At 41.1% G+C, this 16,694-nt stretch overlaps 1 protein-coding gene across 7 annotated transcripts in view; it reads left to right on the top strand.

The window, feature by feature from the left end:
• The window catches only part of LOC131217255 (calcium-transporting ATPase 5, plasma membrane-type-like), a 54,839-nt gene extending 38,769 nt beyond the window's left edge, over nucleotides 1–16,070 (top strand). For 6 of the 7 annotated variants that reach the window (XM_058212117.1, XM_058212119.1, XM_058212116.1 and 3 more), the window contains 10 exons: nucleotides 8,790–8,954; nucleotides 9,587–9,703; nucleotides 10,324–10,422; nucleotides 10,509–10,646; nucleotides 10,724–10,824; nucleotides 12,565–12,610; nucleotides 13,945–14,079; nucleotides 14,615–14,722; nucleotides 14,809–14,900; nucleotides 15,320–16,070. In XM_058212117.1, the coding sequence (XP_058068100.1) occupies nucleotides 8,790–8,954; nucleotides 9,587–9,703; nucleotides 10,324–10,422; nucleotides 10,509–10,646; nucleotides 10,724–10,824; nucleotides 12,565–12,610; nucleotides 13,945–14,079; nucleotides 14,615–14,722; nucleotides 14,809–14,900; nucleotides 15,320–15,557 (1,239 nt within the window). In that variant the 3' untranslated portion in view covers nucleotides 15,558–16,070. The remainder of the gene's footprint in view (nucleotides 1–8,789; nucleotides 8,955–9,586; nucleotides 9,704–10,323; nucleotides 10,423–10,508; nucleotides 10,647–10,723; nucleotides 10,825–12,564; nucleotides 12,611–13,944; nucleotides 14,080–14,614; nucleotides 14,723–14,808; nucleotides 14,901–15,319) is intronic. The other variant, XM_058212120.1, reaches the window with a different exon arrangement.
• The last annotated feature ends 624 nt before the right edge of the window (nucleotides 16,071–16,694 follow it).

The raw sequence follows: 16,694 nt of genomic DNA, 5'->3' as shown, positions 1-16,694 counted from the left end.
TTCATCTTGGCGAATTGGACTCGTCGAACATCTGACATATCATACCACTCAAAATAGTGGTCCATATCCGCCAACCAATCTAAAAAAGCTTTAGGGTCTAAGTGGCCATCAAAAGTAGGGGCATCTACCCTAACTCCCTTGAGGAGTTGTGCATCTAGGTCATGTTGATCATGATATCCCTCACAAGGTGGGTGCACAGGTACGCGTCCATGACCAGCTCCTTGGCCGCCTCCATTCCTTGGTCTAACCTCCTGACCAACTGCCTGAGATTGGGCATCCTCCCCAGTGGTGGGGTTTGCCCTGAAGGAGGCCTCTATTTCTTCGAGGCATTTATCTGTGTTGTTCCAAATGCTTATTCAAGGACTCAACTTGCTGGGCTAACTTGGCCACTGTTTCTTGTAGTTGCTCCATGTTTAGTGTGGGGTGTAAACCGAAACAGCGACCCGTACGTGTGGGCATACACTGACTTGCTTAACCTAAGGACCTGCTATGACAACTATATGCGTCTAAAAACTAAATGACCCTATGAGACTCTATAGGAAGGAGACTACACACTGTTACTAAAATTCAGCTATATATGATGGATTGAATGCATGAAGGACTCAAACAAACTAAACCCTAAATATGTGGTGAATTCCCGTACAAGAACCCTAGGCTCTGATACCAAATTTGATGCAGGACATGGAAAATTAAATATGATATGCCAAATTTCAGGCTTAGATCCTACCAATTCAGAAACAATCACACAAATTCCACGTCCCACATGAAAATTCAAACATTCAATTAAAAAGGGGAATCTATGCGGGTCCAAGCCGACATAGGCTAGGACTGGACCAATAAAAATTATAAACCAAACGATGTCAAAGGGAAATAAAATCAACTACTCATGCATAAAAATCAGTCCCTAATCCAAGGGATTTCCTAATTTCAATTCAAGGAACCCTAAGGTGATAAAAATGGGTAAATCAATTAGGGATCATGTAATCTAGGGTTAGGATTCATGAAAAACGGCAATGAGAGGATAACAGAGGATAAAAACTTGAGCCAAAAAATGATCCCGCGTGTGGATAGCAACAATGGTCCAGACGGACGTGCGTGTGATCCCGGCCGCACGTGTGTGGGGCCCACTATTCAGAAAAAGGCCACCTTGGCCCTGGTCGGCCAGGGATGGACTCTAAAACCCCCAAATCTCAGCTCGATCCGATGTATGGTTTGTGCGTGGTGCTCCGCCGAAGTTTCAGCTCACCTGCGGGCTGAAATCTGGAAACCTGCTGTAATGAAGAAATCTGATGCAACAAAAGGACAAATTCGAAGTACGGATGGTGGGGAAAGATGGAAAAAAAGATGATGGAAGATGGGGGTGAATTGAGATCGATGTGGCTTCGCACCACGGTAGTTAGCCCTTCGAAAAGGGAAGTCTTCGCACCCACTTTTGAATTCTTCCATAACTCACGAAGAGAGCAGAAAAATAAAGCAGGAACTTTTTATTAACTTCAATGAATTAAAAGAACTACAAGGGGTGCCTATTTATAGGGAAAATCTTATACCCCAAAACTCGCACCATATGCGCAACCTATTACTTGACGATGAAGTAAACTAAAATAAAAACCAAACAGAGAAATCTAAAGCGTTCACAATATTCTAAATAATAACAATAAGTAAAACTTAAAATATGAAATCAATCCGACAAGTGGGCCATAATCACGAGATCCCATGATGGGTTTTTCTTGACTATCGGGCCCACTTTTCTGAACCAAAACTTGTCTTCTAGCTAGGAGGCCCTCCCTGGACATTGTCATTGAGCCATATCGATGGTGGGGTCCTCCTTCTGCATACGTACGTGCGTAGGGGTGGTGGTGTGCGGGCGTGCGTGTGCACGATGTCCTAATTAGAATCATAACCGTTTTGTTGGATTTTTCGAAACGCAACGGAATAAAAACTTGTTTTGAAAATTCCAGATTAATCGATTGAACCTAAAGGATCCCCATTTTGATAAATCCCATGTTTCCAGAAACCCAAAAATACACGAATTAAACCATACTTGTGTATGTAGAAATCATTGATTTTGCCATTGCTAATCTTCCAAAGTAGGAAGTCTCTCCCTAATCTATCCTGGAAGGAGGAGAGGCAGAGAACCAAGTCGCCAACCCTTTGGTAGGCGCCAAGGGCTGACCTAGAGCAGTCCCGAAGAGAAGCTAAAGATCGAGAAACAAGAAAAGAGGAGGAATCAAGCAAAGATGAAGAAGGCAGACGAGGGAAACCAATGCTATAGGAGGTTGGAAGAGGGGAAATGGATTTTGGTAAGTCGGAGGAAGGGGAAGGAAATAAAGAAGAAGGAATTGAAGAGTCGATCATTGTAGGAGATGCCGACAGCTTTCATAGCAAACTTCCCAGAGGACTGGTTTGAACTCCTTCCTTGTGGAGTGTTTGGGAAATCCGAGGCTTCGCTTTTGTTCGCATGTAGAATCTGGAAGCTTTGGAATAAGTAGTGAAGGTTTTGAATGGGGCCCAATTTGGAGGAAGAAAGATTCAGGTCAACAAGGCAAGATATGGTCCTGAAATGGTTAATCAAGAGTCTGGGAAGAGTATAGGAGAAGGAGAAAAGAATATAAAAAAGGCTCAACTACAGGGCGCAATACACGTGAAGCAGATAGGGAAGGAGAGGAAGAATAGAGAGAGAGAGAGAGAGAGAGAGAGAGAGAGAGAGAGAGAGATTGTACAAGAGGTGGTTGCTGAAAACCTAACCATGGATTTAAAGATCCGTTAGAAAAGTGTGAGAAAGGTGAATCCTCCCATTTGCATAAGAAGAGATGGGTGTGGAAGGAGATCCAAAAGTTAAGATCTATCAGAAGGTGATTGAAAAGGTGTGGAACTCCCTCCAGTGGAGTTCCGTAGCATTAATCAAACTTGGGGCATCTGTGGAGGAGGTTGGAGTTTAGATGTCACATAATTGCAGGGTGAGGAAGATGATAGAGTCTTGAAGCATCTTAGCAAATGATCTAAAATTCGAGAATCGAGCACAGCTCAGGCATATGGACCTCTAGAAAAGCACTTATGAAGTTGTCATTTTTTTTTAACGGGGGGGGTGGTCAACCATGGCGGAAGCACGAGTAGAGGAGGATGGTTCTTGGAAAAAGTGCTCTTGCGAAGCACCAAATGAAGTTATGGCATTGTGGAAGGAGCCCATTCGTTGACAGTGTTGGAACATTTTTCTCATTATATAGGGGTTTATCTATAAATATGCAAAGTAGGGTCGTATGTGTAATTTTGTATAGATTAGGAAGTTATTTGTAAATAGGGGAAACCCTACATATAAAATGATAATAAGATAGAATAGGGCTCTCATGTTTAAGAGCTCCTTAATTTCCCTTCTCTCTCTCTACAATCTTTCTACATTCTCTACAAAAACTTCATGGTATCAAAGCCAAGTTGCAATCAAGGTTAAGAGGATCTTAAAGAGCTGAAGAGGAGAAGGTTTCCCATCCCATACCCCTGTTGACGTCAGTCGTACAGCCGTTGACGTCAATCGTACGATTGGGTTGGGTCAAATCCCATACACCTTGGTATAGCCAAATGAGAGGAGATTAATGGTGATTTTTCCTTGATTTTTTGATATTGTTTGATATTTTTCCTGTATTTTCTAAGTTTTTTTTTGAAAACTGGCCACCTATCATCCATTCTTCATATTACTTCTTACTCGAGGGTTTTTTTATGTGCAAAACCTATATCGTTTGGACCGTTTTTGGATGATCTACACACCGGAAGTTGTTTCAGGCAGATTTAACATGTATACATGTGGTTTGGTCAAAAATGGGGCCGACTGGACTGCTTTTCCCTCTTTTTTTAGCGTTGTACATACACCATTTGTTTGGTGTATAATCCCGCGACCCTCTTATAATTTGTACCTCTTGTTAGTGTTGTTTTATCCGTGATTTCATATATCTATGGATTCCAAGGCTGTTGGATTTTAGAACATTTTTCACAATATGTTAGGGTTTATATGTAAATATGCAAAGTAGGGTCTTATGTGTAATTGTGTTTTTTAGGATGTTATTTGTAAATAGGGGAAACCTTACATATAAAAAGATAATAAGATAGAATAAGGCTCTCATGTTTTTGTGTAATGTGCATCCGTAGTGCCGAGTCGGTAGATCATCTCTTTCTCCATTGCCCCTTTGTGATAGGTATTTGTAATAGTTTTTTGCATCTATTTGGGGTGGCATGGGTATTGTTGAGCTCAATTAAGAGTTTTCTTTTTTGTGTGGCATGGAGGTAGCGTCGGTAAGTTTTGGAAAGAAATAGTCGCTACTTTAGGAATTGGAGTGGGCGAATTCCGGAAGTGTTCAATAGTGCAAAATCAAATGTAATGGAATGGGCAATAGCTTCACAATGTATTAGCTGATAATTTTTTGTTTCCTCTTTCTTAATTTTGCTAGTAATTTTTTAAGGGCTTGGCCTTTTTCTGAATAAAAGTGTCACCTTTCAAAGAAAAAAAAAACTAAAAGCTAAAGTTGAGAACTTATGATTAATCAATTGAAAACCTTTAATGTGTCGGCCAACATTTAAAATAGTTGATGGACGGACAGTCCAAACAATAAAATCAGCCACTATTGATGTCCCGGGTAGATCAAGTGGATCCCTTGTTGAATTGTGTGGACTTTGACAACCCTAATGTATATAACCAGCCACATCCACGTGCATACACTAATTTTTCTACTCTAGGCATGATGGGTCTCGTAGTCTAGACATTGGGTGTCAATCCTGCCAATATAAGTGCCCAGAGGATCCACCAAGGTACTTGTGAAATTGCACATGATGTAGGATCCACGGCTATGCCTGTGGAGGCTTTGTGGGGCTATGGAATGAATGTTATGTCCTGGGGGGTGGGGGTGATTAGGACTAAATAAAAATTATACCTTTTAAACACAATTGCGTACTTAAACTAATATACAAATTAAACTAAGAAAGGAAATTAATTCCAAGGCTTCCAAGCCAATAGAGGGTCCAATCACATAGACTAAAAATGATATGACATTCAAGCAACTTGAGTTGATTTTCCATTGGCTAACCAACAACCTCGGTCCTAATCTAAGGACCTACGTTTACTCCTGCCGGAGTCTCCCTCGAAAACTAACATGTACACACTCGTGTCCAGTGCCCTACACAAGGACTTTGATTTAGGTCCTACAAAAGAACCAAGGTCCTGCACAAGAACCTAGTTAAGTTTGGTAATTCAAACTCTACATTGAATCTTACATTAGGAAAGAGTGTACATGAACTCACTCAATGACACTTGTCGAATTGAGCCCCATTTGTAGCACCGTTTTGGGTTGCTTGATCAATACTCTCCTGTGCTTGAATCAGCTCCCTTTTGCTCTCCCGATCATTGTTGGGGGACCGCGGAAGCACACAGAGATGAATTTAGGATATCAATCCAATAACACCAAGCAAACATAAAGAGAACGCAACAATTTTAATGTGGAAAAACCCTTGCGGGAAAAAAACCATGGCACAAAGCGACAGATATCACTATGAAAGCAGAAATTACAAAGAGAGAGATTACCCGATTCGAACAACCTCGAATCTCACCCTTGCTACACCCTTTGAAACCCTAGGACGATTTAGAAACACTTGGAATACCTCCCAATCTCATTTACACCTATATATATATAGCTTTGGAAAGGATCCCAAACGAAATCGGAAACAAATCCTGCAAATTCGCAGCTTTGCGAAAAATCTGCACAGAATCTGTCGATGGCATCGAACACTCATATATGACATCGAAACTAATCCTTCGATGGCATCAAACACTCATCGATGTCATCGAACTAACACCTCAACTGTCCAAAGAAAACATGATTTTTCAAAATTTCTCTATGGCATCGAACACTCATCGATGACATCGAACTAATCCTATCAATGGCATCGAACACTCATCGGTGGCATCGAAAAGGTGCCCAGTTAGTCCAGCGATCAACTAAAGAAAATCTGGAAAATATCGATGGGATCGAGCATTGTTCGATGCCATCGAAGGTGACATTGAACAGATTGTCGATGGCATCGACAAACCTAGTAACAGACTCGATTTAGGACATCTATTACAATAATCATATAGTTCGATCAACCACCTTGCATGTAGTTCTCCTTTGAGGTGACTAAGGTGATGGTAGGTTGGTAGAATCTCCTACAAGTTATGGGAAGTTGTAATTCCTAGGGGATTCACTTAAATGGGTCTTCTAAAGGATTTAGATAAGAGTATACCTATAAAGGTTGGGTCTAAACTCTAAAAAATGGTGGAGTTCAAGCATATCTTCAAGGTGGAGGTTAGAATCCTCATTTGAGTATTAATCTCAAGGAAGATGACTTATAACTTATTGGTTTGGAGGCTTGGGATGAAGAATATGATCATGGAATTACCTAAGCTTATATTGCATCAAAACCCCATCCAAATGCCCAAGAATCGAATGCCCTTTACAGAAAGTTTGAGCTTCAACGATCAAAAAGGGTAGAAAACAGATCTGTTGATGGCATCGAACAAGGCTTCAATGGCATCGAGAAAATCAAATTTCTAACCGAATTGTTGCTGGACAGTTTACACTCTACTACCCAATGCCATCGAAGACCCTTTCTTGGGTCCTCGATGCCATCGAGGAATTCAGATAAAAATATAAATATTTGTTAAATAGATCTAAGTTACCTACTCGATTTCATCGAGAGAATCTTCGATGTTATCGAAGACCCCTCGAGGTCTGCTCGATGAGATTGAGCACCACTCGAAAGTCTATTGTTTTGGGCATACGATTTCACAGCAGCTTTGCACCTCTTATAGTTGTAGTTATCATGTTCCAATTAGGCTCCTAAGGCTAAGGGATGATCAACAATGTTTACCTATAAGGTCAAGATCATCTGGAGGTTTAAGGGTTGTTTTGGGTCAAGGGTTAGGGTCACCGAGGCAACTCATTTACCCGTTCTTTGCCCTTTGGTGATCATGTCCTCTTGTGTCTTTGATCTTCAGCTTCTAAGGGCTCAACCGAGTACATGACACATGGACTCACGTGATTAACAAACAAGATGCACAAATCAATGCACTAACAACTTGTATTCATGCACACTTACACTCTCATATGGGGTAGGGCTAAGGCACACCGACTTGATGCCGTGCCTAATGGTGGAGACCATCCATCCTGACATCAAGTTAATCCCTTCACACAAGATGATCATTATCTAAATACCACCGGTTTGTCTAAGAACCTACATGGTCTTGGCCAAGAAACTAAGATCCATGACCCACAACTCTCTTGGCCAACAACTATTGGGTCCAATCTCAAGTGCCCAAGGACAACTGGTGGAATTCCTCTCAAACCCATATGAATAAGCATGTTCCACAAGCGTTAATGAGGACAATGAATGAATGCATCATGTATATAATCGAGATAAAAGGTAATGTTACATTGGTTTTAATGCAGGGGCATTTTCACACCGGGCTCGAGTGGGGTAGCCTGTGGGGTGCCGATACACACTCGGGGTGGGCGGCTCGTGTGAGGCGGTACTCATGTGATTTGGGGCCCACGAGAGGGGTTTGGCCGAGGTCCTAACCCATAAGATGTGGGGCCTGGGCTATGAGATAAAGGGATTAATTTGCCATGCTCTATCAGTTCAAGTTTTTAGAGCAAGTGGTTAATTGTCCTGCATCAAAGTGGTATCAGAGCGGGAGGTCTTGTGTTCGAGACTCCTCACCGGGAGTGATTAATGCAGGGGCATTTTCACACCAGGCTGGAGTGGGGTAGCCTGTGGGATGCGGGGACATACTCGGGGTGGGCGGCTCGTGTGAGGCGGTGCCCATGTGATTTGGGGCCCACAAGGGGGGTTCGGCCGAGGTCCTAACCCATATTTTGTATATATATATTTTTAATCTTAACCATCTAATTGTTAGCCACCAATTGACAGGTTGGGATCTTCCAATACAAGTCCAGGCATCCTCTAGCCACAATGGGATACACCAAGTCATTGATTTGGATCGTCAATCCGTTGTCCTCAAATATATGGAATTGTGCACATCAACGAACTCTACACATGCTTACTTTTTTTGTTCATGTCAAATGCTTTATCAATTTACATTCTTTTTGGATTTGTTTTGTTGCAAGGAGGGATGTCCACAAACATTGATCAAGGGGGACACCGTGATAGATGGTCCTCACCATAGATCATGTCATCCCACAATGGAACCCTAGGGGTGTCCATATGCTTCTCCTCTCTCTCTCTCTCTCTCTCTCTCTCTCTCTCTCTCTCTCTCTCTCTCACGATTGTGTGAACCATCTTCTATGAATTGGGTTATCCCTCAAAACCCTAATGGATGAAAATCCATCCTCTATAAAGGGTTTCTAAGCAAAACCACAACAAAATGGAAGCTTGTGTCCTTGAATGCGTTTGTCTAAGATGACCCATGTTGTGTACTTAATTGTCAATGTCATTTATTGATTGGAAACTATTATGTTCTATATATGGTGCTAAGAAAATCTGCATTTATTCATGGTTGACGCTAAAGGCCTATTTGGCAAACCCCAAAAATGAGTTAATCTCGTTTTAGTTAATCATAATTATGTATTAGAATCGTGATTGCTGGTTATCAAGATTATTTTTAATCCCTTAACAAAAAATAAATATGATCTCTAATACATAAACCACAATTAACTATAATGAGATGAACTCATTTTTAGGCTTCTACCAAACATGCCCTAATATTTAATCTCCTCAAGTTCAGCTCATGTTTTGGGAACTGAAACCAACAGGTGCGCATGGTGACTGGAGATAATATTCAGACAGCAAAAGCAATAGCTTTGGAGTGTGGGATACTTAAGCCAAATCATGAGTTTACAGAGCCAACTGTCATTGAAGGAAGGTCATTCCGCGACCGTACTGATGCCGATAGAGACAAAATTGCTGATAAAATTTTGGTATGATTCAAACACTCATCCCCCCTACCCCCTATTTAGCTTAGATCATAGTTCAAAAACCCAAAAACCGGGCTCTACTCGATGTCTAACTGGATCAGGTCAGCTTGAAGACTTGATCAGGTTGCACTTGACTCGACTTGCGATTTAATAAGTAAAAATATTTAGATAACTAATACATATTTAAGAAAAATACAGGATAATAAAAATAAAACAGAAAATTTTAATAGTTTTGTTGTTGTTGCTTTGCTGGTTTAAGACCTCTCTTGCTGGAGTGGAGGCGGTGGGTTCAAATCCCTCTCCTTACTTCCTTTTTTATTCTAAAATAAAAATAAAAACCTGAAGCCACTTGGCCCTGCGAGTGACTCAAAGCATTGAGTCAGGGCCGAGTCAATCTGATTTCCGAGTTTCTCAAAGACTCGGCTCGAAATCTCACTGAGTCAAGTTGACTCGGCCGAGTTTTGAATCAAGTCAGCCAGTTTTAGAACTATTGCTTAAATAGGACTTGAGGAAACCTCAACTACCTGTACATCAAGATCAATAAATTACTATTTCAAATTATTGAATAAATGCATGTAAACTATTTTTTGTTAAGAGATTGGTTGTATGTTAACTTCATAGAGTTGGATGTGTAGGTGATGGGAAGGTCTTCCCCTAATGACAAGCTTCTTCTCGTTAAAGCACTACGAAAAAAAAAGCATGTTGTTGCTGTAACTGGAGACGGCACTAATGACGCCCCTGCATTGCATGAGGTTTCATCTTACTTGCTTTCTTTCTTTCTCCCAAACTACTCTGCAATAGACAATAGTGTTAAGTGGGTGACGTTGTCAGTTGTGTATAAATCCTCTTTCCTGGACCCAAGAACATCTCACATTGAAACATGTGTACCAAGGGGAGGGAAATACCTGTAGATACTATAGAGATACAGATCCAGTGGGCCCCGCATAATCTCAAATCACATCTTGTATACATCCTGTATAGGTAGGTATGATATCCCAATTATGTGTACATTCATGTATATATGCATAGAGGGCTGATTGCTGAATACTAAAGGTTTTCCGTTTATCATGCCCATCATACAGGATGTATAAAAGATGTGATTTGAGATTATGTGGGACTCCCTGGATCTCTGTCTTTACAGATACAGAAGAATTTGCAACATGAAAACATGTCAAAGTGCCCACCCCTTTATACATGTTGTACAATCACAACAATGTGGGCCTGCCAGAATGCTCAAACCTACTTGATAACGGTCCTGATCTGTCCAAACCCAGAGATATCACAAACTGTGTGACCCACAGCTGGGCAAACACTAACATTGTGGTAATTCTCTTCTCATCACATTTCTAATTTTTGTCTTGTTGGTTCTTAGGCAGATATAGGCCTTGCTATGGGCATTCAAGGGACGGAGGTCGCAAAAGAAAGCTCAGACATCATCATCTTGGATGATAATTTTGCTTCAGTTGTGAAGGTTGGTGTAAAGATTCTTAGGACACCATATTGAAGCTTACATTGGTTTTGTTATGGATGAGTATTTATTTCATTTATTTGTTTTAGGTTGTCCGTTGGGGGCGGTCTGTATACGCAAATATTCAGAAATTCATCCAGTTCCAGCTTACGGTTAATGTTGCTGCCCTTATAATAAATGTTGTGTCTGCAGTTTCATCCGGCGATGTTCCTTTAAATGCAGTACAGGTGAGTGCCATTTCTTCCCATTTTTTCTTTGTTGTATTTCTTTTATGTTGTTCTCACCTTTTTCAGCTATGTTGCAGCTCCTTTGGGTTAACCTCATCATGGATACTCTTGGAGCACTTGCTTTGGCTACCGAACCACCAACAGATCACCTTATGCACAGAAACCCAGTCGGTTGGAGGTTAGATTCATTAGAATGTGGATATGGAGCAAGATAAACTTGAGGAAATGATCACATATGTTCAAACATACTGTAATTACCATATGAACGAGCTTTATGGGCCCACTGTGACATGGGAGTGCCATCCAACTCGTCCATTAGAAGCACCCCCATGTTAGGCCTATTCTCCAAAATCCAGCCTGATCCATATTTGAGGTGGGCCACACCAAATGGAACAATGGGGGACACTGGGTAGGGGACGTCCATCATAGAAACTTCTAGATTGGTGTATGTCTTTTAAAGCAGTCATCAGACGCACCCCACTAGGCTGAAGGGATGCAAACAAAACTCAGGTGGTTGACAACAGGCGAATATACAGGCCTTAGGAATGATTACACATTGCTTCTTGTGGTGTCCACGTGAGGGGCACCAGATTCATGGTTTGGATTCCACATGCACATCATGGTGTGCCCAACACAGCTCAAATGTATGATAATTACCATTAGTAAGAACACGTGATCATTCCCCATAAACTAATATAATAGACAACCATATGATAAAAAAGATTATTTCAATTAGCTTTCCACCATACAAATAACAACAACAATAATTATAATAAAGATAAAGATTTGAATGCAATTACATTAACCTCTATTCTATAAAGCCAAAGAAGGGTATCACATACAAATATGCCATGGAATATTTAGAGAAACCGTGCATGCGTCGCGTCAGCTGTTGCCATAATGTAGGGGATTGTTTGGATGCGCAGAAAGCTCCACTTAAGACATGGATGTGGATGTCCAAGGGAGCTTTCTAGTGATTGAATGCAACATTCACTTAAGACAAGTGTCCAATGTTTTTTTTTGAATATTTGTGGTGTCCATGGGGAAGGGTGGAATGCAATTGTCCATGGATGCAATCCAATGTTACATGGCATGAATTTTTGACACGGTTTAGGGCCCACTTATTTCAGGCCCTGTGTCTTGTGGATGTGTTTCATAGCTTGCCTCTTCAATATATGCTACTGCGCTACACTGATCTCCAAGGAAAAAGGACTTTCGAGATGTGTCGTCTAAACACAATATCCCAACATTCATTGACCCTCTTATCCACACATCCAAACACATCATCTCAACATACATTGAAGATTTAAATCATGGACATGGACATCTTTATCTTAAATGAGCTTTCTGTGCACCCAAATGGTCCCTAAATAAAACTACCATACAGAAATAGCCAGAGGCATACGAAATGGGAATCTTTGGAGTACTGCATGGAGCATCCACTCCTCGTCTGTAAACCATTTTCATTGTGGCTAGAACCATGTATAGGTGTGATCATATCCTGTCTTGTGGAACCATACACAAGGAATGCCAATTGCACACTACTCGTCCCATGCCCTTATCATACATAATTTTAATTGGTAACATGTGACATGTCTGTCCAAGATCTCCGTCGTGCTGCCCCGGTCACTGCCACTGACTGACCATGACCCAAAATCAGGACAACTGGGCGATCCTAACCACTCAATTAGAACAAGGCTGCAAAATGTGGGTTGGTCAGTTTTTCAAATCGAGTGATTAGGATCATCCAACCCCCCTTTTCTCTGCCATGGCATATTGATGGTGGGGTCCTCCGAATGGGGGGGCTGGATCTTGCACATGTACATTACGTGTCCCATGTGGACCCATATTATGCAGATCACCTGAGTCAATTATCTTCATTACAATGTTGACAAAATTTTCTTATCTACTTTCTCAGTGAACCTCTCATTTCAAATATCATGTGGAGAAACTTACTTTTGCAGGTACACATCTTTCTAATTATGAAACCCTTCTTTTGTACTCATTTCACCTCAGAAACTGAATAATGGGTGGGGCTAGGGTTGTCAACGGGCCAGGCCGAGGTCTGTCCAAGCCTGACCACCTGCAAAGTAAAAACCCAGGCCTGAGTCCAGCTCGGGCTTGTGACAAGCCAAGATAAATAGGCCCAAGCCTGGCCCGTGATGATTATGCATGGTCCAGGTCCAAGCCCGAGCCTGGCCGCACTCTTTTGTGCAAGATCTAGGCCTTTCATTTGGCTTGCCCAATAATGCACGATGCTGACAATATAGGTGGGCTGACGAGCTCTTATACGCAGCCTGACCCTGACCCTGACCCAACTCATAAACAAGCTTAAACTATAGGCCCAGGTCCAGCCCAAGCTCAGCATGAAGCGGACCAAGTCCGTAAGCCCAATAGACAAGGCTGTCAATGGCAGGACTCACCTGTCGGGTTTCTGCCCTTATCCAGTTTGGGCTGGGCCGAGGCCTTAATTAAAGCATATTTATTAATTGGACATATGCTTGGGTTGTGTCGAAGAACCTGTTGGCCCAGACCGTTTAGGTTTCCAAGGGAATTTTTGTAATTTGGTAGTGCACGCCTGATGAAAAACCTGGATCTTGCACAAAAGTAGATTGTTTGGGCTCACTTAAGCTGTGCATGTCCATCATAGGTCAGGCTTGGGCTTTTTGTTTTTGGCCTCTTTGGGCTGGTTTGGGCCTAGGTTTTACTTTGTGAGCGGGGCTTGACCTTCATCTGGCTCGTTGACAACCCTAGTTATTGGTAATCATCATATCATATCATATCATGGATTGACGACTCATCCGAGTTGATTCGAACTGGTTTGGCACCACGAATCAGAACTGAAAATTGTCTAACCTGGCCGAGTAGCCCAATTAAAATGGTACACTCAGGGTGGGCCACATGTACAATGAATAGTGATGTGGACCATCCACAAGTGGTCCCACCATTGATTGGCAACCCCTATGAAAAATTGCGTTGATCAAGCAATCCTAACCATACTATTGATTGCTTGAAAAATGAATTGTCCATATTGATCATACTAGAAAAGTACGATTCTTGATCTGCAGTATCAATCATGTGGGGTCCACCTCTGCTTAAAAACCTATTCAATATCACTTCAGATGATCCTAACCATCTAACTAGTCGTTGGGAAAATGGATGGTCCACCTTGATGATACTAGAAAAGGTCTTATCATTGATTTGTGAGTTGACTCAGAATCAACAAGTGGGTTCGAGTCGCCGAATCTTAAAACTTGATTATTGTAAGATTGACTAGGTTTTGGTTGAGAGATTGCAGGCTCTATATCAAGTGGTTGTCCTCCTTACTCTTAACTTTGGGGGCACGAGTATTCTGCATTTGAAGCATGACAACAGGGACCATGCTGAAAAATTGAAGAACACCATGATTTTCAACACATTTGTTTTGTGCCAGGTAAGTATGAATTTTGATCATGAAAGGAGACCTAGTTCATATAAGTGGACCTCATGGATAATTTCTCTAGGCTGTTGATCTGATTGAGCCCACCATGGATGGACCGTGCTGTCCAAAAATATCCCAGATTGAAAGATCCTAGCCATCCAACTCATTCTTTTTCGGTTGAATGTGGACCACCAACCTTTTTTCCGTTGGAAATGAAGGGTGCAAGAAATAATAAATAATAATTTTATTTTTTTAAAAAAAGTAGGGTTGGAAATCATTTCTATTTCCGAGGTTTTACTAAAAAATCATGGAATATGGGATTCTTTAAAAGAAATGTTAAATGTAGATTTCCAAGGCTATCAATGATGCCTTTCACCTTTTGACTACAGACCTTTTAACATTGCAATGGTAACACTTAATACCAAACAATGAAATTCTTGTTGGAATTTGCACTTTTCCATATTCTGAAGAGTTCATGTTGGTTTTCCATATCCACGTTTTAAGTTTCCTCAAATAGGCACAAGTCTAATGTTTTTCCGGTATGCAGGTATTCAATGAATTCAATGCTCGAAAGCCTGATGAAATCAATGTCTTTAGCGGTGTCAGGAGAAATCGCTTCTTTATGGGGATCATCGCATTCACCGTTATACTCCAAGTAAGATAATCTTTTTTAAACGTTCCAGGTTTTTGGTATCTTATCACATCTAATTGCATTTGATTACGGCGGATGTTGTGTTGTAGGTTTTGATCATCGAGTTTCTTGGGAAGTTTATGTCGACTGTCAGACTCAATTGGAAATTGTGGCTTGTTTCGATTGCTATTGCTTTCATAAGGCAAGTATCATGCAAATGTGGTTGATGATCATACTCTGAGAAATGTAGAGTGGCACATGGGCCAATGTGTCAAATGCTTATAAGATTTGGGACATTCATCAGGTGGGCATAATCCACTCATTAGGTGGCTCATGCGAGTACCATCAATATAGGCCGTTGGTCAAATTTTTATACCCATCCTTTTTCATCATACATGTGTCACAAGACTCACCACATAGGGAGCGGACCAGATTCTTAGGCCAAGTGATGTTCATGGTGTAACCCACCTGATGAATGGCTCACTTCTCATACTTATGGTCAGAATCTCCTAAGCATTTCCTATGATGAAGGTGATTGCTTATATTTTACTCGAAGTTTTGCATATTTTTCCCCCTTTTCAACTTGGCAAAAAGCTTCATTTAATGTCTTCCTTTATTCAGCTGGCCTCTGGCCATCATCGGGAAGTTCATTCCGGTCCCCAAAAAGGAGCTTGGCAAGTTTTTTCTTGATTACACGACGAAGTGTAGAAATTCATGCAGTAGATGTTGCAGAGGAACTTCTTCCAGAAAAGAACTGATGACTTCTCACAATCCCCACATGGTATTTCAGAATACCATTTTTTGGCAATCTAATCACATAGACTGCTCTGATCCCACTAGTGGAATGGGGACCTCCTAAATGGCCAATGTAGAAATCTCTATTCCTAAATGGAAATCACCATTTTTTTTTGAAGAAACCATGGAAATGGAAATCAATTTCAACAACTGCTTTTGTTTTTGCAAATGGCGGAAAATGATTTCTTTCCCATGGTAGAAAAGAGGATTCCACCAATCCCAAACCCAAACGAGCCCAATCTTAAATGAGAGGTTTCCCTGTTCTACAGGTGGTATCAGAGTCGTTTACCACTCTACAAGCATGGGCAACTCACAAATGCACCCTTCTTTTCAGGTCCTCAGAGGCAGTCCCATGCAGGAGAACATTAGAACGGGGAGTTGATACATGGGCGGTGGGCCATTACAAGTCCTGTCTTGATGAAATTCATGTATTTTTCTTACTAAAATTCCTAACTCTAGCGCATGTTTCTGATTGAACTATGGTTGGTTTCTCTGCATTTTAACATGAAAGGAATTGGATTGTTACTGTAATTTTAGTAAAAGTGTGTATAAGAGGATCATATAGCAAATTTGCAATAATTATTTGATTTTTTTTATTTTTAAAATCCCTTCTAAAGATGGGCTACCAGCATAGGATTTTTATTTTTATCATTTTCTTGAAGGATGTGGTTTGTGCATGGTTTTAAGTAGCAGCAGCAGCCAACTTAGCTTGGTCCTAAGTTGAGTCATGACTCGGACTGCCAAGGCTTGTTTTTATTTTTTATTTTTTAACACGCACACAAACCCCACACACTCACGCCATAGTGGGATTTCACCACCTATGGATACTCGAACCCTTGACCGGGTGTTGAAACTCCCGAGAGTCTACCACCGGAGCAAGAGTAAGGATCCACTTGGACTGCCAAGTTGGCCCAGTCACTAAGGATGGCAAAGCTTGCTTTGGGTGTGTGGATATACTTATTGGGTTTAGCCTAACCTCCAGAGAGAGATGTCAAGTTCTTTCACAAATGGAGCATTCGAATGCTAATGGAATGATGAACCACTTGGAAGATAGCATTGATCTCAATGAGCGAGAGTTTAGAAGGATTTGGAAGTATTGGGATATTCTAAGATCTTTTTCTCATATTAAATTATCATCTCTACAAACATCAGGTTACAACATTTATAGGAAAAAAGCTCCAAAGAATCTATAATAGCTAGT

Source organism: Magnolia sinica, chromosome 10 (assembly GCF_029962835.1).
Source record: "Magnolia sinica isolate HGM2019 chromosome 10, MsV1, whole genome shotgun sequence".
Taxonomy (NCBI): domain Eukaryota; kingdom Viridiplantae; phylum Streptophyta; class Magnoliopsida; order Magnoliales; family Magnoliaceae; genus Magnolia; species Magnolia sinica.
The sequence above is the reverse complement of the archived record's forward strand: the minus strand, read 5'-3'. Positions and strand labels throughout refer to the sequence as shown.